This window comes from Eschscholzia californica, unplaced genomic scaffold, assembly GCF_041429995.1.
Source record: "Eschscholzia californica isolate CP2 unplaced genomic scaffold, dmEscCali1.0.p SCAF_2, whole genome shotgun sequence".
Taxonomy (NCBI): Eukaryota; Viridiplantae; Streptophyta; class Magnoliopsida; order Ranunculales; family Papaveraceae; genus Eschscholzia; species Eschscholzia californica.
Genome location: NW_028238309.1, coordinates 2,528,309 through 2,553,620, shown reverse-complemented (window position 1 = coordinate 2,553,620; position 25,312 = coordinate 2,528,309). Strand labels below are relative to the sequence as shown.

The window sequence follows — 25,312 nt, the reverse complement described above, 5'->3', positions numbered from 1 at the left end:
CAGTATAAAGCTCATGCTAAACAAACCGAGTGTGGCGTCCGTAGTCTAGGTCTGGCCTATTCCAACTAGCGTGGGTGTGGTGGTTCAACCATGTCTGCAAGTCTAGTGACAATCTAGGCCAAGCCGAGTCCCTTCTTAAACGAGTTTGGTCCTGGACGAACGCAGGTAGTCCATCTAGGCCCTAGCCAGGCTAGATTGACATCCTTAGGTTTAAGTATGGAAATAAGAACCAAATCCATGAATGGGTCTGGTAGTAGTAGTACTTTGAAGATGTGGAAAAAGAAAGAAAGTAGTAGTAAAGATGAAAAAGGACATAGAGAAAAGAGATGTGACTCAAGATATATTGATTGTCTGCTTAGTTGTTGTTCACTCATTTGTTCAAACTTTTTTTTTAATGCCATTTCCATTACTTTAGTCATACAGTTTTGTAGGGTTCTTACGGTTACAAATCTTTTGATACATTTGTCTATAAACTATAGATTACTTATCATTCCAACCCCATATAGATTTTATAATATGGTTGATGTCATATATGACACATTAGTGATGTATAGTCACTTCCATAATAATATAGGCGTGTTATATACAAAAATAATTTTGTACACTATATAAGAATGATCAGTTCTACTAATTTTGGCGAATTTGGAGTGAAACAAAATGTACTCTAAATAATAGAAATTTGGTAATCGATAAAAAAAAGTCAAATTATCATAATATATAACATACTTTTTCAAATCTCTCAAAATGGAATCGGTTCCAAACATATATGCCATGGTTCCTTACTTCGACATTTATAGTTAAGCAACTCATATTAGAACGGATTAAATTTTTGTTTTTTTTTGTGTTTTCATTGTGCTTTATGGACTAGTATTTGATTCTTTGTACACAAAAAATCAATATGATTATGATACTTTCTTTATTAACACAGTCAAAGGAAGGAAAACTAGTAGTACTTGAGTATATGTATGACTAAAAAGTGACTCTGAAACAGAGATTTTAATTCTTATTTAAAGTCACCCCATTATTAAATTTCTTCTTCAAAAGCTATATATATCTACATATGTATGTTTGTACAAGTTCAAATGTTTTCATTACCTTTTGACTTCTCTTGTAAAGTTACTTGAAATACCTAATCTTCATGAAACTATTTTAATATAGTGATGCAAAATCAGATGATTCTTTTGATATTTTATGATACATAATAGAATCAAAGTTTAGAACATCAAGCATTTTACGAGTTAATTGGTACAAATATATGTTTTATTTCTAGAAACTGCAAACTACATTTATTTCATGAACTAGACTTTGGCTTCCATGAAAAGAATTCCGGGAGATATTCTTAAAAGCTTTTATGTTTTATGTGGCTCTAAGTGTCTCAAAGCCATAGTTATAAACTTTGGGAAATGATAGAGTGTCCAGCTAGAATGTTCAGTAAAATGTCCAAATTTTCTCATTTAAAAATAAAAGCGGTCCCACCGTAGTCAAACTTTAGAAAAACCTTATCTTTTAGTGAATTTACGTCAGCTTGGCACACTTTTGGACACCGAACTGGACACTCTAGCATCTCCCATAAACTTTTACTCCAAATATATTCCGTAAGATATCCCCATAAAACAAAAGAAGACCAATTTATTTCTTGTCTATATTACTCTGAATCTTTCTCTCTCTAATTCAAAAAACATAAACTTTCAAAATCAATAAGATCTTTTGCAAATACAAAAATGAATCGTGGGGGGAACATATTGCATTATGAACAACGCAAAATGAATATTGTATCATAAAATATATAAAATGTGTAATGTTTATAGTATATAACATGTTTTCGATGGTACCAAATATGTTGTGTTCATGATATGCATAATAAGGTTTATGGGGACCAAAGATATAACATTGTTAATAAAAAATGTGATATGTATCAAACATATAATAAAATGATATTGATAAATAAAGGGCTATTTATAGAACAAAATGAAAATTATGGAACAAAATGTGTTTTGAAATGTACAAAATGCGTATATTACATAATTATCAGAAACGGTTAGTAACTTTGACATCCAAGAACGCCGTTAATATAACTAAATGTGTTTGCTGTATACAATATACGTAATGTATACTAAATATGTTGATATTCTAAATCGGTAATCAAACTTGAAATCCATCGGAAAAATATCTTAACCGAATAATATGTGTTTTGTTCTATACAAAACATGTTATGTTTTGAATTTCAGAATCTGTTAACGCCTAATAGTACGAAAAAAAAGCTTAACAAAGATCACTGATGATGAATATGACGAAGAAAATAGAGATTAATGATGGATTTTAATCATAAAAAAATAATCAAATGTGAGAAGATGATGCAAAGGATTTGGAAGATGATGAAAACGATTTCGAAGATGGTTTTCTGTTTTAGAGAGAGAAAGCACGAATCGAAATAACTTACCTGATGAAGGAAGAAGGATATTTGATGAAGATGATGAAGAAAAACGATGAAGATGGTTCCCAATCGTCTTCTTTACTCAGCTGGGGTTCGTATTAGAGACGGTTTTCCATTTTGGAGAGAGAAAGTAAGATAATTGAGAGTTTTTCGTTTTTGATGAAGATGAGGAAGTACCACTATGAAGATGATTCGTCTATAGTCTTCTATAATCGGCTGAGAATCATTTTTGATGAAGTGATTTTCGGTTATGGATTCGGATTTTTCGTTTTAGAGAGAGAAAGTAGGAGAGGGTTTCGGTTAGGTTATGATAGGAGAGAGAAAATCAGAAAAAGAAATGAAAAGAAAAAAAAATTGGATTGGTTTTCAAAAGATTGAGTTGTCTTATATAGAAGGTTATAAGGGGTATTATGAAAAAATAGAAATCATAAAGATTTGTGTTTTCTACAGAGATGAGAACATTTGGACTGGATTTTCATTATAATTTTTATTTTAGTTTAAAAACCTATATCGATATTAGGGTGGACTAAATGTGGGTTTGGGTGAAGATTTTTAGACTATAAAGCCAAATATCCTATATAATTAGGAAGCCTGTAACTCTCTGTCTATTTCTTCTCCCTTGACTTAGGTTGTGGCAAAAATGCAAGTCTGGGCTGAGAGAAGAAGACATAGGCCTCATTTGGATACACAAGATTCACTAGAGGGAACTTTTAAAGGCGACTGTTGGCACCCCTACTATACATCAAACACCCCAAAATTTTGGTTGTAAGGGGGCGCCAACGCCTACAGAAGCTCCTTTCACCAAATACTGTACAAAGTGAGAGGCTGTGTGCCATTGGTTGCATTAAGTTGGTGGAAGTTTGTGTGTAGATATATATTCATCTTGATTTTAGGTCAGTGCCTTGAGCAGTAGAAGACAACCTAATGGTAAGTCCCAACCTCAATATATATTTTTTACATACCACAATTACCACTTTGGACTATAAGTCTATAACCATCTGCCACAACCACCTTAGGCAGTCACCTATCCGGATTGGGTTGAGAGAAAGAAAATTGGTAGTGTAGTATAGGGGTGGTGGTTGGAAACTCTGAAATAATTGTGGTCGGTGTGGTAGTGGTGATGGCTAGATGAGATGGCGGAGGACACAGGTGGTTGTAGTTAGTACGGTTGAGGGCAGTGGTGGTAGTCACGTTCGGAGAGGTGGTGATTGGAGGTGGTTGTAATTAAAGGTGGTCTTGATCCAAGATAGTGATGAAGATTATCAAGTAAAAAAGTAAACGTCCTAATTTTAAATTGAAAATCAGTTTGTCTTCTAAGTCAATTGGAATTGACTTCTGATTCACCACTATAGGTATGACTCGAATAAAAAAAAATGTATATTTCACCCGCTTGATTTTAAGACATTTGGGTTTTATAAACTAGAGAATCAAATCATAAGCCCATAGATAACTTTTTTTTGTTGACATAAGCCCATAGATAATATTTTTTCATTTTAGTAGTAAGAGAAGAATTAAATTAGTAGATAAGATAAACCCTTTTTTTTCTCCTCCTCCTCCTCCTCTTAAACGCCGCGAAACGTTCTCGCCACGTCCATTTTCTCCACCGGTCATCTCCTCCACCTTTCTCTCTCTCTACAACTTTCTCTCTCTAAATTTTCTCTTCAAAGGTCAATCAAATCAACAGACCTTCAAAAATCAAACAATTGACAGATTGAAAAAAAAAAGGATTTAAATAAGCCATGAGACTATGTGCACAAGGGTATCTATATCCTGAGGGGCGCCTTTAAACAAGTCATATTACAGAAAGAAACACATAGGTTACAGCCTCAATCATCTCCTTCTGTTCCGACATGATTTGTTAGGTAACTGATGGGTTTTATATGTCTAAATATTTACTCCAGCAAGCTACTCAGGGAATGAAATTGCACAATGATTTGCTTGAGTTTACTTGCCATTTCATGTTTTCGTAAGAGGTTGAAAATAAGGATGGTTCAACCCATCATCGACGCCCAAACGGCCCTCCTGCAATTCAAAGTATTTGGTGGTATTTGAGTCAATTCAGTGAATCAAACCAGAGTGATATAATAGCCTTGAACGTAAAGAATAACCAATGAACGGGTACTCGATGCACTTGGCAATTGACCTTCCCATGAACATATGCAAAAAGTAAAGCAAATAAAGAAATATATTCGGAGGAATCAAAATAATGTACATACATTTTCTTCATAATTTGGTGCTTATCTCCTGTTAGGACTCCCTTTGAGGCATCTTCCTGTTTCCTATCTTCAAGGCATCATCCATTACCTCAGGTTCCAACTTCCACCTGGTCAGGTTTTTGTCCAATTAGCATAATATATGACAAGCTACGAAAACGAGCCTTGAAGAAAATATTGGGGAACTACACATTCATATAAGTTATAACCATATAAGATGAATCTTGACGACACAAATAACATAATACCAAAGAAATTTTATTCACATTTCTTCGAACAAATTTAGCCTGTAACAACGATTTCAATTAACTCCAAATTGAACGAATTCACACTTCCCTCGACAGACCTCGGCAAAAAAGCATGAATGTGACCAAGTAAAGAATGCACCTAGTTAGTGTATGAGAATAGATGCAGTCGAAGAAAACCAAATGCACCCCAGTTTTAGAGGATCTATGTTCTTCACTTGATTCAAGAAATATTCTTCAGAGAACTTCCACGAAGCTGGCCTGACACTCTTGATTCTTAAAAAATTAGTTCACAAGGACATGACTCACTTATAAGCCAGCTCCTTTGTATCTACAATTAATACAACCTCCAAGATGCGGATCTAATAGAGCACGGGTTCGAGGATTTATCTGAAATACATGAGGTGAGCCTAATATATAAGCTATAGAATTACAACACCAACACTCCACATATCTGAAACCTATGGTGTCACTAACATAAGAACCCTCTTAGGAAGCAAATATGCCACTGAAATCTACTTGCGTTTCCCCAAAGATGGGCTAGTATCTAGCTTTCCAACCGAATATCTCATCCCTTAATGTCCTTCAACATTTTCCTTCCACTTTCTACTCTCAAATTCTTACTAACAAAGAACTCAAACCCTAGGGGTGTGCAAAAATAGACCGAACCAATCAAACCAAACCGATCCAAACCGGTCCAGTCGGTTTTCTAACCAAACCAAACAACGAGTGGTTTGGTACGGTTATAGATTTCTAAAAATCAACTGGTTTGGTTCGGTAAGTGGATGTAATTTTTAGGAACCATTAAAACCAAACCGAACCAGTCAAGTTCAATTAATATATATAATTATATATTTACATAATTTTTTCTAAAATATATCTATCACATCTCTATAATTTCATACAAATACATATCTTTCATCAAGTTCTTGTCAGAAGCAGAAATAACTACTACCCATACTGAACAACAACACTACTACAATATAATGTTACTATCTAGTATTAGATTAAAACAATTCATGTATCATTAATGTTACTAGCTACTATATAATATTTCGGTCGGTGGCCTGCACATGTCTTTAATGTTTCAAATGTTTTTCGACTATGTTAGTTTGATTGTCTCCAGATTTTTAAGGAGTGTTGTCTTGATTTTATACGTCAATGTATGAAGAAAGTAACTCGATTCGCCAATTTTCATGGAGAACAAATTGTTTTTTGGATGGTTTGGTATCCAGTAGTATCCAAACCGCTTATGGTGGTTTGGTTACTAACCGAACCAAACCATGAGCGGTTTGGTAACGGTTTGAAAAATCACTAACCAAATCATGAGTGGTTTGGTAACGGATGACATCAAAATACCGGATACCGAACCAACGAACACCCCTATCAAACCCAACATTTTCCTTTCACTTTAATTGACACTTTCTACCGCAAAAACCACTATGGAGAATATGCAAACAACAGCCTCGGTTTTTCCTCACCACTGAATGTTGACATTCAAGACAAAGAAGCAGTTGAAACTTATGCAAGACTACTACGAGTTGAAGAGAATATGTTGCACCAAAAGGCGAGAATTAAGTGGCTTAATGAAGGTGAGAAAAACACAAAGTTCTTCCACCACTCAATTAAAGAGCGAAGAGAAAGAAACACAATAGGTTCAATCATCAATGCTGAAGGGGAACATTTAGAAGAAGAAAATGAAATAGCTGAAGAAAGTGTGAGTTTTTTCACGCAGATATTCGGAACCTCACATGAATCATAGTATAATGCTTTGACCATTCAACATACAGTGATACAAAGTGTTCTCACATAAGATGAAGGGCGTCAACTCACTTAACCTATATCTAGAGATGAGATCACCGTGGCTCTGGAATCTATTGGCTCGGATAAATCTCCAGGTCCGGGCGGGTTCTCGGCGCAGTTCTTCAAAACTTATTGGTTGATTATAAGTGAAGAGTTTGTCGCGGCTATTAGCAATTTTTTTAACAGGAATAAGCTTCTTAAAGAACTTAATTCTACGCTGATAACGTTGATCCCAAAAGTTCCTAATGCTTCTTCTTTCAGTGAGTATAGACCAATCTCATGCATTAATGCATTTCAAAATGCATTACAAAAATTATTACTATGAGATTGAAACAGGTCTGTAACAAGCTGATAAGTCTGGCTCAATCAGCTTTTATCTCAGGCAGGACGATACAAGACAACATCTTATTAGCTCATGAGAAGGTAAGGAATTATCATCGGGACCAAGGACGTGCTAGATGTACTATTAAGATCGACTTACAAAAGGCTTATGATATGATCAGGTAGGGCGCCTTATGAGATATGATGAAAAAAATGAATTTCCCAGATAAATTCATCAATTGGGTGAGACTCTGTGTTACCTCATCCCAGTTTTCCATTATGATTAACGGTTACCCTGAAGGTTATTTTGCAGGTAAAAGAGGGAGTACACAAGGTTTCCCAATATCTCCTTACCTTTTTGTTATAGTGATGGAACTCTTCAACAACTTAATAATCTCCCGAATAACATCAGGAGACATAACACTTCATCCACGATGCAAAAACCCAATGATCTCACACCTATATTTTGCTGACGGCATGTTGGTGTTTATAAAAGGCGATAAAAATCGGCAGAAGGACTTCGTGAAGTTCTATCAACGTTCTCAGCTTGTACAAGTGAATTATAGTAAAAGTGAGGTGTATTGTGCTGGTATGACAGAGGAGACTAGGGGTGAAATTATACAAACTTTAGATTTCTCAGACGGAAAGTTGCCTATCAAATACCTTGGGTTACCCCTAATTTCTTCGAGATTGTCTTATTCAGATTGTGTGCCTTTGTTGAACCATCTTACTAGAAGAATCCAGTCTTGGAAAGCTCGTTTTCTATCTTATGCAAGTTGGATCTTACTTATCAAAGCAACTCTTTTTGACATGGTAGTATAATGGACTGCTTGCTTCACTCTACCTAGACGGTTTCACAAAGAAATTGAAAGTACGCTGAATAAATTCCTATGGACAGGTACCAGTCTCTCTTCTAAAAAGTCGAATGTAGTATAGCCTAATATATGCTTCCCTGTAGAAGAAGGAGGTCTCTCAATTAGAAGTGTTTATCACATGAACAAAGCATCAAATATGAGGCATGTATGGGATATAATCTCAGGCACAAAATCTCTTTGGGTCGAATGGGTGCAAAAGAATCTTGTGAAAGGTGGGAATTTTTGGGAAATCAAGGCTCCAAGTGATTCATCGTGGTAATGGAGGAGTATACTAATGGAAAGAATTGATGCAAAAAATATAGTACACCATATCATTGGAAATGGCGAGGACACTAAATTTTGGGATGATCTATGGCACCCTTTAGGATGTCTATCAAGCAGATTCAATACTTCATTCATTTATGTTTCCACCTTGCATTGAAATTCCAAGGGGAGCTCGTGTATTATGAATAGAAATTAGGTTATCCCTGCTCAGCTTAGAGTTATGTTGGGAGACATTGCAAATCGAATTGAAGATGTATTCATAGAAAACTCAGAGGTGGATACCGTAATATAGAAATGCAATAAGGATGGAGTATACTCTATGAAAGACACTTACAATTTCCTAAGGTCAACAAAGGAAAAGGTAGGTTGGGTATGCATTATTTGGTTTAAGGGTATGATACCTCGTCATTCGTTTATAGGTTGCTTGGTGATCCAACAAAGGCTAAAAACTAAAGTAAAACTCCTTAATTTGGGTTTGGGTATAGACCCTAAGTGTTATTTATGCCGAAATGGGATGGAGGATGAGCCTCACCTGTTCACACAGTGTCCTTATGCAATGGAAGTTTGGACAAGGATTACCCAATTGATTGGATGTCATGCTCGAGTGTTCTCTGGTTGGGAGGAGTATGTAGGGTGGATAACTATATTCTTTAAGGCCGAGTCCTCATCAAATAATTTGAAAAAACTATTATTCATCGCCTTCTTATATCATATATGCGGTGGAAAGAATCGAAGAGTGTTTAAAGCTAAGTCATTGCCACCCGAGAATGTTTTTTGAAAAATCTTTAATGAGGTGAGACTGAAGGCAGCAGGTGCACAAATTAAGGTTGTTAACAACCCCTACAACAAACAATTTATAGCAAAATTGGGTACAAATGCTACTTTTGAATACCCGAGAAGAACTATCTGTAAATGGAAGGCTCCAAAACCAAATTATGTCATAATTAATACTGATGGCTCACTTCGTATAGACAGAGGTTGTTATGGTACTATCATTCGAGATGAACATGGAAATACTATAGGTGCAGCAGTAGGGACAACAACTCCTTCAACTATTACATATCATGAGCTCCAAGGCATTGAGGTGGGACTTAAATTGCCTAACGACCTTCATTTACGTCGGGTGCAACTCAATACTGACTCGATGAGTCAAATCTTTCTTTACTACACATGGACCTAAACCACCATGGCATTGTTGGAACATTTGGAGAAGGATTTTGCGCCTCACTACGGGATTACAAGAACTAGAGGTCGAACACATATACCGATAGTCGAATAGAGCTGCAGATATGTTAGCTAATTGGAACACGACATACCCATATGAAGAACTTGTTAGGAAAAAATAACCTAATTAACTTGTTCAGGAATATGAAGATAAACGATGTGAATGTAAAAGCAGAAACACCAAGATTATTTAACGTGACAAAAAACCCCTCCAAGATAGAAGGTAAAAAACCACGAGACCTAGTCCAGAAATCTTCCACTATAAAATAATGGGTTACACAATTCTTCACCAAACCTATGGTGGATAAACCAATTGTTCAAGATGTGTAGAAACACTCTTGGATAACAATTCTTCCCTAAACAAATAGAGGATTAACCAACTCTTCAAGATGTGTAGAAACACTCTTGAATAACAACTCTTCACCAAAACTATGGTGGATAAACTGAACAAAGAAACAAAGAAATAGAAATCTCTTACTCCTTAGGATTTGAACAAATCCTAGATTACTAAAGGTTGAAGAAGATAAACACAAACTAAATTGCTTCACAAGATTAATAATCTTCTTTTCTTCAAACCAATATTCTTCTCTTTCAATCTCTCTTGAAAGAACTACTTTAGAAATCTCTCATCCTCTGACTTTTCTTTGTTCTGGAAGTTGTTGTGAATAATCTCTGACTTTTCTTTGTTCTGGAAGTTGTTGTGAATAATCCTGGATTACCAGTTGTACCGTTTCAAAAATAAAAACTCCTCGATCTAAACTTGGTCATTATCTTTCTCTTTCAACATATACAAGTTAAGTGTACGACTATAAACTCCACTATGTTGTTCTTCCAAAAATGCAAGACATAGATTCCCTCTAAACTCTATAGGAGGAATAGTCAGCCAAGTGTATGCCTATATCATGAGATATCTATGCCATATAATTACTCCAATGACTCCTGGAGTCTCCTGGGGAAAAGAAAAACTAAAATGTTCCGGACACCAAAACAGTTGGTGTGGGTTTCAATTGGAAGGTTGAATTCATGCCACTGCGAGGCGTCTCTTTATGAACTTTTTTTGGTGTCCTTAAATGTTGATTAATCATAGTGTCCATAAAATAAATAGAAAGAGAGTGCTTCTATAAGCAGCTGGCCAAATGGTTGTAACTTGTAACCGGGCGGTCATGTCATGGACTCAGGTCATTGACCACTGACCCAAGTTCTCTGTAAGCACCCAATCAACCAGTAGATCAATTGAGTTCACTCTAGTCCTCATAAATAACAAGAACTGTTTTCCCAACAAATCCCAACTCGTTCTTGAAATTTTTAAATTACTCTTAGCCTCATAAATAAGAAAGTAAATTAATGTCATCGACACGAGTCCATAACAAACTAAATCAATCACATTCCTTGCATTTCATGTTCATTAGAAATCTTCAAAAAGTTCAATTTATTAAGAAGATAAAAGAGAGGACCCATTGTTAAACTTACCCAACCAATGATAACTAAAAAAAAATAAAACAACAAAAAAATAAAATAAATAATAACTAAAAGTTGAATCGCTCCTAATAATTTTCCACCGCTACCCATTAACAACCCATAAGGTCTACCCGGTTTTCGCGATAAACTTCATTAACATAAGCTTCTTTAGCGAATAATGTCGTAAAAATTTTACTCCAAGTTCCACAACCTCCATGTAATTGACAGCTTCAAGTGGATCATAATATTCGAATTTGTCGGCGAGTTTATTACACCTAATTTTGCAGCTCCATGTAATTGGGCGTTAGAGGAAAAAATTAGGACACCGAGTGCCTACACGCCTATAGAAAATCTATTTGTTGGGGCCGGTGCTTATAGAGCTGCCTGCTTACAGCCATTTGGCCTGGCGGCGTCTTTAGAAGCACCTAAAGACGGTTTATTTGAAGATTGATCTTCTTTCCTTTAATATTTTGTTATTGATTTTCAGGGTTTGGCTGTACATAGTGCCTATAGACGCACCCTATTTCTTATAAATTAGGGTTAATCCACTTATAAGTTAGGGTTTTGGAAAGTTTTCATGAAATCTGAAAAAGGTACCTCTATTTAATCCACTTATAAATTAGGGTTTTGGAAAGTTTTCATGAAACCTGAAAAAGGTACCTCTATTTAATAACCAAAATATACTATACTCATATCATATGAGTCATATGAAGTGATTGACATTGGAGGAAAACGAAAACACATATACTTCAGGAGAAGTACTATGATGGTGAAAAAGAGTCAATCGAAAAAGGCGAAACCTTTAGATGAAATTTTTCTGGATATAATATCTAGTGTTTCTCCAGGTAAGTCGAAGAAAGTGATCCCGAATAACGCAGACTCGGAGAAAGTGAATCTTTTAGATGTTCTTCCCGATGAAATTTTTCAGTATATAATATCTAGGGTTTCTTCAGGTAAGTTTGTGATTAGATGCAGTTACGTTTGCAAAGCATGGTACAACTCAATCAACCCTAATCTTGATTTCTTTCAATCGAAAATCAAGCCACGTTTTATGTAGAAAACGACATGAAGAAAACGAGTTCTTTTATTTAGAAAAAGATAGTGATGAACTTCACAAGATAGGACAGATTCGTACTAGGTACAGAAGAGATTTATGTGGTTATTATAATGGTTTGGTTTGTTTACACCAGAGAAAACATGATATTATAGAGATATGCAATCCAACTAGACGAGAAATCCTCGTCATCGCCTCTCCTTGTATCAATATGTCTGATGCTTCTAAGTGTTGCTACGGATTTGGGTACGTTTCTCAAACCAAAGAATATAAATTGGTCTGCATTTCGGGTGATAATTTTAAGTGCATGGTGTTTACATTAGGAACCAATTCATGGCGGAAAATTACTAGCATTGTTCCTCGTAAATTATTAGGAGTATACATGTGTTATATTAGGCTTGAGAATATCCACTGCCGCGTACCCCTTTATTGTAAAGGGTTTTTATATTGGATGGCAAAAGATCGTCTTGAAATGGTTTCTTTCGATATGCACAACGAAACTTTTCAAGTAATTAAACTTCCACCAAAATGTATCAATTATCACCTTTCTTTCCTGGCCACTATTCCTCATATAGAGTTTAGAGGAAATATATGTCTTGCATTTTTGGAACAAAAACAGAGCGGAGATTATATTGGTGAATTTCGCTTGTATACGTTGAAAGAGAAAGATAATGAGCAAGTGTGGATCGAGGAGTTGTTCGTAATAAACTCAAGATTGCCTTACTCTCGATTCGTCCAAATAGTGAGCTTCGGTGATGATATTTTATTATGTTGGATGGAGGAACATGAGGGATCAGACGTATTTAAACTACACAGCTTGCAGACGAGTCTTACAAAAATTGTTAGACGCCCTCGTGATCTTGGACGTACTCAGATCTGTGTGGCTAGTCAAGAACACAACTGGTTACTTTCTTTACAAAGTGTAATAAAGAAAGGAGTTCCAAAAGTCAAGTCCCGTCCTAATTTAAGAAGTTTTTCCAGTGAACAACGTCTGACATCACCAGAATTATTTTTGTTTGTAGCCCGACCACCTAAAAATCATAAACTAAGGAGGAGTTTCTACTTTTGATGGTTTTATATTGTTGTCAACTGTTTTATTTATCGTTCCTTCTCCATGAACCATCTATCTATTAGTTAACTAATTATTTATTGTTTTTTTTTTATGTTTTAGTTTTTAACTTAATAACACAAGCGGAGACGCCTCTAGTAGACTGCATTCTAAAATGGGGGAGAGAGGTAAGAGTGGGTATCCAGTAGAGTAGGAGTGGGTTATTTCTTTTTGCGAAAGATCTAGACCAACCATTCAAGACGATGGCGTGGTCCATGGGCCTTACTTGTCCCAAAGTGGTTGTGTGTCTATTTCACTCCAAAAACTAGTTCAAGAGTTCAGGTTTTCTTTCGCACTAATAAAGTGACCCGATATCTTCCCAAAAGCTAGTTCAGGACATGTGTTACACTCCAATTGGAGCTTCGAGTTATCTTTCACCCATGGGAAAGTTGGTGAGGGATGGATACTTTGAATTTTGAAGGCGTTTAGTGGTCAAGAGGTTGTTGATCTTCTCTCATTCATAACAAAATGATACTTACATGTATTTATGAAGACTATGTTCTTTCATATTATGCCACACACACACCATTGCAACAATAGCACGAAGAAATGAAAAGATATGCATTCAAGAGTGAGTTGAACCAAATACCCCTGTTTTTACGAACTTGCGTTTTTGGAAAGAAGTTGATGAATATAGCAGAATCAGAGAGAACCATAGCTATACTATTGAAAACGATGAATATTTTGAACGTCGTTAAGTTTGTTAAAGATGCCCTACCTTCGTACGGTCCATCACTATGAAAGCCTCCCGCTGGCGTGAGACCAACTGCAAATGAAATAGTACGTATTAGTGCAGCTACCACCAATTGAGCTTCTGTTAGTTTCTCTTTCTTGTCTTTCTCTTCTATGTCATAATCAGCGACGTCTTTACTAGTTCAAAAATGAGAAAGACCTGTTATCGCTTTTCGTCTTTCTTCTTCAATGATCAATAGAACCCCTTTATACGGACCTTCTGCATTGGCCTAATTATCAATTAGGTGTGACAGCATCAATTAGAACCATAAAGAGTAATGAGGGTGACAATGACAAACACAAATGTGGATCATTAGTTGAGAAGTTACCAAGCTATTCAAAAAGATTTCGGGAGCTTTTAAACCACAGCATAGTTGATGGCTTTTGTTCACTCCATGGTAGTTGCAGACAACCTCAAAACACTGTGTACTCCAGGATTTTAGTAGACTAGAAACGACATCTCTTATGTCAATGACACCAAAGGGATATTAAATGAATGAAATTGGGATATGGATGGAATATAATGAAATAGAGCCACGTTAAAGTTCCCTATGAAATGAGGCATGGAAGGGAGCCACTACGAGGAAGTTAATTGCCGACATCTTTAAAACACGAAAAATATCTAAATGTTAATTGTCGTAAGGCCCGGAGCAAAAAAGTGCCGCAAATGTGACCCGTAAAACAGAGTAGCCCGTCAACCGATTGTCTTAGGAAAGAATGGCCATCGTGAGTCGCGAGCCTTGCAACTTAGGTTTGTAAGGAAAGAAACATATAAACAATCATAAACTCATGACTCTGACACTGCTGAAGACATTACTTGTGTTGTGTTCATGCTTTTCTTAGTAAATGATAACCATGGTTTAAGCATAAAATAAAACTTGAGAGTAAGACATAAATCTCCCAATCGAATAATTCATTCCTAAATTCATAACTACTGATTTAATTAGGTAACACGATCCTCCTACTATTTGTTTTTTAAGTCGTAGATAAATTTGAAGAGTTGATCATACTACAAAGTTACATGCATTAAAACTTCTTAAAAATGATGTGCCAGCCTGAATTAACTTACCATAATGCGTTTTAAAATGAACAAATTGTCGTTGTCGGGACTAGTATCACAATTATGATTCGACGAATTAGTTTCTGAACTACCCGTATTATTCGCTCAAGAAAAAAATTATTGACTGCGTACGTAATTCTCTTTTATGTGGTGGATCTTATTCTTATTGTCATGACCATCTTGGGAAACAATTCCAGTGAAAAGCCAACCAAACATCACCATATGGAGATTGTTGACTTATTCACTAAGTCACACTCGGTTCCACACTTTTGTTTCTTAGCCAGCAAACTCTCGATGTTTTTCAACACCGCACCGTGAGTTAGAGGTTGTTTAGTAGTTTGCCCTTTAAGAGTCTTTTAGTCTTTTATCTTTACTATATATTTGCTATCTTGTAAACCTAGTGGGTATAATGAATAAGCCTCAATTAACATGTTTATCTCTTTTTCTTCTCTGAGTATGGTATTGTTCAACAGTCAAAACCATTCACAAGAAATTTTCAGTGAAGCAAGTAAAAGTACATATTTTCGAAACTTCATATGGGATCTCCAAGGATACAGGTAAATGCAATATAGAGCATAAGATGAAAAGTTTACCTTGAGTTAGGTGTTTCATATCCAAATGACTCGGAAGCAACCCAAGAAATCTAGCAAAACCTTCTTGTAGGTCGAACTTGGGAGCAATGCAGAGTAATCCACTAACCAACAACCAGTTGTTGGCGGTTAAACCTGTAAGTTATAAAGTTAATATCCTCGACAAACTGTTTCCTTGAAAGGGAGGGTAAGCCGGTAAAAGTTGGCAAAATTTCAACAACCGAACAACAGATTTCAGAGATCAGTCTCTTGTCCATACCATATAGCATCATCATGAAACTTTTAATTAGAACTGCCTATGAAATATATATGATAGAGCTTATATTGTTTATTCTCTTAAGTGCCCCATAGGCCATAGTTCATATCAACCATCTACATTCCTAAATTTAAACGTGACATGGGTTAGTGAAGCTACAACTTCAATTGTAATGCTCATTCTAAACAAAAAATACAAAAGTTTGAATACGGAAAAGAGAATAATAAGACGATACCAAGTTCTTTTTTCTTTTTTTTTGAAGAAAGAAGATACTAAGTTACCAATTAAGTTAAATACATATAGTTTAAACAGCGAATACTGGTTAAGAACTACACATTGACATATAAGGTACAACAGTATAAGATGAATCTTGACGACATAAATAACATAATAATAAGAAATCTAGTACTTTTTTCCTAACCATAAGCAAGGAATAAAATTCGGGTTCGGAAATTTCGGTCAGTCTCCAAATGAAAACGTTTTGTAGAAACTTTTCGGTTAGTGTTGACATTTTATAAATCCATGGAAATGACACAAATACGATGCAGTTGTATATAACAAGATTGTTAAACGATAATGAAACATAAAAATGATGTATATAACGGATTAACATTATCTATTAGCTTGAGGCGATATTAACAATTACACAGTTACATCAGGGAGTAATTGAATAACTTCTTGAAAATAACACCGAAAAGATAACGTTTTTACTGATAATAGTTAACAAAATCTGTTAGTTTGATAAGGTATCATCAATTACACAATTATATCAGGGGTGTTACTAAGATAAAATCAATTCAAATAGATTTAGAAAATATTAAGAACATAACATAAAAATCAAGAGATATCTATGAGAAACGAAGAAATTGAAGGAGAAAAAGATGAAGGAATAGATATGTCTTCAGTTATAGTTTCTCCGGATTTTTTACTAGATTTCCATTATGTCAATAGAAATTTCGTAATTTCCAATAATCGTATGTGAAATGCACTTTATTATTATCAAACACAATCGTAGCAAATAATCTACAAAAATATTTGTTTTCAAACTACATCTTATATCCCATATTCCCCATGGATTTGAACCACCAAAATAATAGTTTTTTTTTTTTTTTAGTTATTAGTACCAAAATATTAGTCTCTTGCCCTAATGATAGTTCTATGGACACCATCAAAATTATCAAGCTCAACCTTCAAACAGCTTAGTGAAGAAAATTATAAGGCGCCCTCCATATTTGTTGTGGATGGAGGCGCCTTTAGCACTCTGAAGTGTCCATAGTTCTCCTTAATGGAGGAAAAGCTAAAAATTAGTCTGAACGAATTCAGTTACAGAATCAATAACCGTCAAGAACGAATTCATTAACAACTTTTAACAGAATCAATAACCGTCAAGAACTGAATCATAATTAAAATCCCGCCTATATAATTAAAATCTGAAACGAACAGAAGAAATTTTCTCTAAATCATTTTGTGAGTGATTTCTTAGAGAGAGAAAGTGTGAGTGATCGGAATTGAGAGAGAGAAAGTGTAATTTGATCGGAATTGAGAGAGAAGTGTGATTTGATCGGAATTGAGAGAGAAGTGTGATTTGATCGGAGTTATATAGTAAAGTAATGGCGACAGTTGGAGTAGGAGGAAGTGATAAGAATACTGGATCTTTGAAGAAGAATCGAATTCAGGTTTCTAATACTAAGAAACCTATCTTTTTCTATATTAATCTTGCTAAGGTAAATTGATTTTCACTCTCTCTCTCTCTCTAGATATGAATTAATCAATAATTACGATCCTCTGTTTCTCTCTCTCTCTATCTCTAGATATGAATTAGTGATATTGATTGGAGTAATAATAATGATTGGTTCGTCAATCGTTATATGAATTAGTGACAGTAATCATGATGTTAATTTTGTGATCTAATCTGATTCAATCATTATATGGTGTTAGATTTATCATTAAGGTCAATTTAGATAGAATTTCAATTCTTCTATTTATATATACATTATATTTTGTTATAATTAAGTTCAATTTAGATGAATAATCATAACCTTCTTGAATGAAAGTTAGGTTATGGTTCTTGATTTAGTATTTAGTTAGAATTTTAGTAAAATTTTGGGTTCTGGTTTTTGAAATACATGGATCTTTTTGTGTTTACAGAAATATCTAAACGAACACAATGAGGTTGAACTATCTGGATTGGAAAATGGTACATTTATTGAACTTAATTACTTCGAATTAGGGTTTAATGTCAATTTCTTAGAATTGAACTTACTTCTGTGTGTTATAATTCAGCAATTTCTACTGTTGTGACTATTTCTGAGATTCTCAAGAGAGATGGTCTGGCCATTGAAAAAAGTAAGCAATCAACATCATATTATTCACAATTTTCAATTCTCTGTTTCGATATCTAATTCGTTTCTGATTCTGGGATTCGTTAATGGAACAGAGATATCGACATCAACTGTTGACTCGAAAGATGAATCAAAGGGCAAACTGATTCAGAAAGCCAAGGTGAATGAATCTGTCTCTATAAATCTTGTTTTGAATTTCATTATTGTTGTTTATCTTCATTCTCTTTTTTCTTCTCTGAATTGTTCTTTGTTATGTGTATAGATTGAGATAGTGCTTGGTAAGACTGAAAATTTCAATACTCTGCCGGGAAATCTAGCTTCTACTGCTGCTGTAGATGATGAGGGTAAGCATCCTGAATATCATGTGGGAGAGCATCAGGGAGATAATGAGGTAGACCATCAGGGAGATGGTGAGGGCCATGAAAATGATGATAATGATGATAAAGAGGCCGATGATCGTGAGGAGGGCGAGGAAAATGATGATGAGGAGGATGAGGAAGATGATGATGATGAGTATTTCTGTAAGCAGTGCCTAGATAGGCCTAATTTGCCCCTAACTGTGTGTTGGATGTGTATGGAAGACTTAAGGGTACTGAAGAGAGACGAAAAACAAATGAGGGGAAAGAAGAGGACATTAAGAAAAGAGGAATCGGAATTGAGAAGACGGAGGAGAATATGGTGCAATAAAGTGTATGGAGATGAAACACAAAACTCTCCTTCCCCGGTTAATACTCCCTCGCCTATATTATCTGAAGATGAAACAAGGAGGGCAGAGGAACAGGAACCCATCAGATTACGCGAAGAATATCACATAATGCGAAGATACGGCAGAATTTTTCAGCCGAGGATTTAACAGATTCCATTGCCGGTCTATCAGTTGTACTTCCATGCTATTCTTCGAATTATATGATTTTTCTTGTAATCAAGCGGGCTCGAACATTGAAACTTTCTACTCTTAAATTTAGAGAAGGCATACGAATGGTTTTGCTTTTGTGAAGAAATATCATTGGATTTGGAGTACGTGATTATCTCATTCTATTTTGAGATTTGATTTGAATATAATATTCCAATTCCCACTACTGCAGTGTTTTTTGTTTTCAAGTTGGTTAAATCTCACAATTATTGAAATCAAATGTATCTAAAATCAACTCTAATCAATGATAACATCTGAAATAATAACTTTGTCGATCGATTTTAAAGTGATTTTCCCTTACCATTTGAATCCGAAAATTGAAAAGTTCAACCATAGGTTTTAAAGTGATTTTTCCTTGCTATTTGAATCTAAAAATTGAAAACTTAAACCATGGATTATAAGGATTAACTGCATTTACATGCCCGCCCACGACCGGCAATTAAGTTTACAGGTTGGTTGGTTGGCCGTTGTGTTATATGGTGGGGTCAAATATGAGTTAATAGTTTGGACTAAAAGTCCAAAAGGCTAGTAAGCTACTGCCACCCTATTTTGCCTTCCCATCCTTCCTGGTCTTAAGGAAGAAAAGTTGCACCTTGGCATTAATGGGTGGAGAAAAAATGGGGCAAGCATTTATGGTTGGTTGATCTTACGGGCGGTGAATGAAGGCTATAAATAGCCATACCCATTCACAAGTTCTGCATCCCATTTTCTAAGTTCTCTTTGGTAAGTAAGAGATAAAGATAGAGTGTGAGATCAGAGAGTTGTAGAAGTGTGTGAGGGTGAGAGTTGTAGTGAGATTTGTAACCGGGGAGTACACTAGACTTTATATACGGTAATTCGGGTAAGTTGTAACTTCATATTCATAGTGGATTTGCTTGGTGCGGCTGAAAGAGGACGTAGGACTTGCTCCGAACCTCTATAAATCTTGTGTGTCATTATTCTTTATTTGCTTCGTGGTTATGTTCGATTTATTCACCATTTCATCCAAGGTCCTGGTTTTCCGCATTAGAGAAAAACTCTAAGTAGACTGATCACCTATAAAGAGTAGTTATTTTTCTCAACAACTGGTATCAGAGCTTCCGGGTTAGGAATTGCTGAATTTTTTCTGTTGTCGGTGGACGGAGTTACTATTCACGTGAATAGTGTTTTCCGGCGTGAATAGTGTTTTCACCGTGAATAGTGTTTATATCGGTGTTGGAGCTATGGATGATAAATCAGATAACGTTGCAAGGGTTCGGGTTTTCAATGGTAAAAATTTCTCATATTGGAAATCACAGATGGAGGATTATTTATATGAGAGAGATCTTCATGCTCCATTACATGGAGTGGATAAGAAGGGTAAACTCGATGATGAAGAATGGGCTATTCTTGACCGCAAGTGTGTTGGCGTGATCCGTAGGTGTCTTACGGAGGAAGTTTACAACAATGTCGAAGAAATATCTACAACAAAGGACTTAATTGACACTTTGGAGAGACTCTATCAGAAGTCGTCAGCCTCAGGTAAAATTATGTTGTGTGAACAATTATTTAATTTAAAAATGAATGAAGGCGAGACAGTATCTGCTCACCTTGGAAAGTTTAAATCAATTATCTCCCAACTTTCTAAGGTTGACATTACATTTTCGGATGAGGTTAAAGCATTAAGGTTGTTATCATCATTACCGTCGAGTTGGGATACGGCTGTGACGTCTATAAGCAACTCGGCGGGTAGTGAAAAACTAATGCTGGAAAATGTAACGGCTATGATACTTGGTGAAGAAGAGAGGAGACTAGAACGAGGCTACACCACTTCTAGCTCTTCTTCAGGATCCGTCTTAAGCATGCAATATGAAAGAGGCAGGAATTTTAATAAAAATTCAGATAAATCTAAAGGTAAATTTAGAGGCAAATCTAGGGGGAGATCGAAATCCAGGCCTAGAGGTGTGTGTTGGACATGTAATAAAGAAGGGCACATGAAGAAAGATTGTCCAGAAAGAAAGGGTGCTAACAATACGGGAAACATGGGTGATCAAGAGGTCCATGTAGTTGCAGCTACAAAGGACGATGCAGTCTTCGTTGTTAATGAAAACAATGTGATTACCGAGAGTTTCCTACTACTCTCCGAGGACGGTATGAACGAGTCTTGGATAGTAGACTCAGGAGCTTCTTTCCATGCTACAGGAAATAAGGGGATCATGACCTCTTACAAGGAAGGGAACTTTGGCCAAGTCTTCCTTGGTGATGGTGAAGCATGTGATATCATCGGTGTAGGTGATGTGAACGTGAAAGTCAATGGTTCGACGTGGAAGCTGAAAGATGTGCGACATGTTCCAAATTTGACGAGGAACTTGGTTTCTGTGGGCCAAGTTTGTGACGACGACTGTGAGGTTCACTTTTCTAAGACAAATTGGAAAGTGACCAAAGGAGCTATGGTATTAGCTCGAGGACTTCGAAATGGTACTCTCTACCGAGCTTCAGAAAGACCTACTCTAGCAGTGGCTAGTAGTGTTGAAGATGTCAGACTATGGCACAAAAGGTTGGGACATATGAGTGAGAAGAACATGAAGATTCTGCATTCGGCGGGTCATTTGCCGGAGGTAAAATCTGTAGAAATGGGCTTTTGTGAAGAATGTGTTCTGGGAAAACAAAAGCGGGTAAGTTTCAACAGAGGCGGCAGAAGCTTAAGAAAAGAAAAGTTGGACTTGGTTCATACAGATGTATGGGGACCAGCTGATGTCTCTTCTCATGGTGGTGCTCAATACTTTGTTACCTTCATCGATGACCACTCGAGAAAGGTATGGATTTATTTTCTGAAACATAAATCTGACGTGTTTGATGCATTTCAGAAATGGAAGGCATTGGTTGAAACAGAAACTGGTCTGAAGCTAAAATGTATAAGGTCAGATAATGGTGGTGAGTATGACAAGAAGGAATTCTTACAGCTCTGTGCTACTAATGGGATACGTATGGAGAGGACGCTCCCAGGGACACCACAGGAGAATGGAGTAGCTGAGCGTATGAATTGGACGCTAAATGCACGAGCAAGGTGCATGAGACTGCAATGCGGGTTGCCTGAAGCTTTTTGGGCACAAGCTTTAGAAACGGCTGCTTATTTAATCAATCGGACACCCAGCAGTCCATTAGATATGAGGATTCCAGAAGAGGTTTGGACCGGCAAGAAGGTAAACCTCTCTTATCTGAAAGTTTTCGGATGTGTTGCTTATATTCATCTTAATCCTACAGAAAGGAAAAAGATAGGGCCACAGGCAAAGAAATGCATTTTCATTGGTTATGGAGGTGATGCATTTGGATATAAATTGTGGGACTATGAAAGTCACAAGGCAATCCGGAGCAGGGATGTAACCTTCAATGAAGATGTATTATACAAGGACAAGGATGCAACACAGGTCATAGGTGAAGGATCAATTACTCAAGTCGACAAAGAAAAATATGTTGACATGGGTGATACTACAGGGATGACTAGTAGAGTGGTGGAAGAAGCAGAGACTCCAGGGGATGAGGAATCTCAAATGCAACAGGGAGACACTCCACAAGCAGTGGGAGTTTCTCCGCCAGCTCCACAGGACCAGTCAGGTGTTCAGACCGAGACATCTACGGTGTTCATCCCAAGGAGATCATCACGTGTACCAAAACCGAATCCAAAATATGCTAATGTGATGGATCATTTGTTACTGACAGATGATGGTGAGCCAGAAAATTTTGATGAAGCACTACAGGACGAGGACTCAAGCAAGTGGGAGTTTGCCATGAAAGACGAGATGGATTCACTTGTGCAGAATGACACATGGGTGTTAGCAAAATTACCAAGAGGTAAGAAGGCATTGGAGAACAAGTGGGTTTATCGGAGAAAGTCTGAAGCAAATGGTGACATTCGCTACAAAGCGAGATTAGTAGTGAAGGGGTTTCAGCAGAAACCAGGTATCGACTACAATGAAATATTCTCCCCAGTTGTGAAGATGACAACAATCAGAGTGGTACTCGGGTTAGTGGCTTCAGAAAATCTCTTCCTTGAACAGCTAGATGTAAAGACAGCATTTCTTCATGGAGACCTTGATGAAGAAATTTACATGAAGCAGCCAGCTGGGTTCGTTGAAGAAGGAAAGGAGGAGATGGTGTGCAAGCTTCAAAAGAGCTTGTATGGTTTAAAACAGGCCCCAAGGCAATGGTACAAGAAGTTCGATAACTTCATGCTCAGGAATAAATACTCAAGATGTAACGCAGATCATTGTTGCTATGTTCGAAGGTTTGATTCTGGTTACATTATTTTGTTACTGTATGTTGATGATATGTTAGTGGCTGGAACATCTCTACAGGAAATCAAGAACTTGAAGGATCAGTTGGCAGGTGAATTTGCCATGAAAGATCTTGGTGAAGCTCGACAAATTCTTGGTATGAGAATCAGCAGGAACAAGTCTAAGGGTACACTTATGCTTAGTCAAGCTGAATATATTGAACGGGTTCTAAAGAGGTTCAATATGGAAGGTGCCAAACCAGTCGGCATGCCACTTGGAAGTCATTTCAAGCTTTCCAAGTTGCAGAGTCCCGTAACAGATGTGGAGAAAGAGTTTATGGCAGGTGTGCCATATGCATCAGCCATTGGGAGTCTTATGTACGCTATGGTGTGCACAAGACCAGATATTGCCCATGCAGTGGGAGTAGTGAGCAGGTATTCTAGCAATCCTGGTAAGCAGCACTGGGAAGCGGTGAAGTGGATTCTCAAGTACTTGAGAGGTTCCACAAATGTACCTTTATGCTATGGACGTGGAAATTCTGTTTTAAGCGGATATGTAGATGCAGACTTCGCAGGTGACCTTGATAAAAGGCGAAGTACGACAGGGTATGTTTATACTTTGGGATCGACTGCAGTGAGTTGGAACTCACGGTTATAGAAGCTGGTAACATTGTCAACAACTGAAGCAGAGTATGTAGCAGTGACAGAAGCAAGCAAGGAGATGATATGGTTGAAAGGTTTATTAGCAGAGTTGGGGCACGAGAAGAAGAATAGTATTTTGTACAGTGATAGTCAGAGTGCTATTCATCTTGCCAAGAACTCAGCCTATCATGCGAGGACAAAGCATATAGATATTCGTTATCATTTCATTCGGTCGCTTCTGGAAGATGGTGAGCTACTACTGGAAAAGATTCTTGGTTCGAAGAATCCAGCAGACATGTTTACCAAAGGGGTCACAATTGAGAAGCTGAAGCTCTGCAAGGCTTCAGTAGGTCTCTCGGTCTGAGAGAGCCGGATAGCCGCATCAAGAAGGTTGTGTTAGCACCAATCCAGGTTGAAAGATGAAGGTGAATATTCTACAACTCCAGGTCACGGGTTTATTTGACCCCAAGTGGGAGATTGTTATATGGTGGGGTCAAATATGAGTTAATAGTTTGGACTAAAAGTCCAAAAGGCTAGTAAGCTACTGCCACCCTATTTTGCCTTCCCATCCTTCCTGGTCTTAAGGAAGAAAAGTTGCACCTTGGCATTAATGGGTGGAGAAAAAATGGGGCAAGCATTTATGGTTGGTTGATCTTACGGGCGGTGAATGAAGGCTATAAATAGCCATACCCATTCACAAGTTCTGCATCCCATTTTCTAAGTTCTCTTTGGTAAGTAAGAGATAAAGATAGAGTGTGAGATCAGAGAGTTGTAGAAGTGTGTGAGGGTGAGAGTTGTAGTGAGATTTGTAACCGGGGAGTACACTAGACTTTATGTACGGTAATTCGGGTAAGTTGTAACTTCATATTCATAGTGGATTTGCTTGGTGCGGCTGAAAGAGGACGTAGGACTTGCTCCGAACCTCTATAAATCTTGTGTGTCATTATTCTTTATTTGCTTCGTGGTTATGTTCGATTTATTCACCATTTCATCCAAGGTCCTGGTTTTCCGCATTAGAGAAAAACTCTAAGTAGACTGATCACCTATAAAGAGTAGTTATTTTTCTCAACACGTTGGTAGGTTGTTTTTGCAACAAAGATGGATTCAAATACATACCATATTATATCATCAGGAGATATTAATCAATTGAAACTCATAAGTTCAGACAACCTTTCCTTCCTATCAACGCAACACCAAAAGAACTCAAGCCTTCATATTGCGGTTTTGTTCCGAAAAATGCAATGTGTAGAAGAGATATGTAATAGATGTCCACTCCTTACAATACAAAACTTGAAAGGAGATACTCCTCTACACATTGCTTCAAGATTAGGGTCGTCTAGTATAGTTGGTATTCTCATTCATCATACCAAAAACTACATTTGTGGTGGTGGAGGAGTTGGGACAGTCTCAATTAGTTCTCTTTCCGTGCAACATATGGTGAGGATGGAAAATAACAACAAGGATTCATCGGTTTGAAGTAGTGAAAAAGTTGACGGAAGCTGACCCAGATCATCAACACTCTGTTAACAATGCCGGTGAGACTCCCC

The 25,312-nt window shown here is 36.7% G+C and overlaps 1 protein-coding gene across 1 annotated transcript; it reads left to right on the top strand.

Annotated features, from left to right (window-relative positions):
- Positions 1–17,084: 17,084 nt before the first annotated feature.
- Positions 17,085–18,939, top strand: LOC147555227 (uncharacterized). Its single transcript, XM_086663395.1, has 5 exons — positions 17,085–17,361; positions 17,786–17,834; positions 17,921–17,983; positions 18,075–18,139; positions 18,242–18,939. The coding sequence occupies exons 1-5, from the start codon at positions 17,248–17,250 to the stop codon at positions 18,830–18,832; spliced, it is 882 nt and encodes a 293-aa protein (XP_086519521.1). The 5' UTR covers positions 17,085–17,247; the 3' UTR covers positions 18,833–18,939.
- Positions 18,940–25,312: the final 6,373 nt, after the last annotated feature.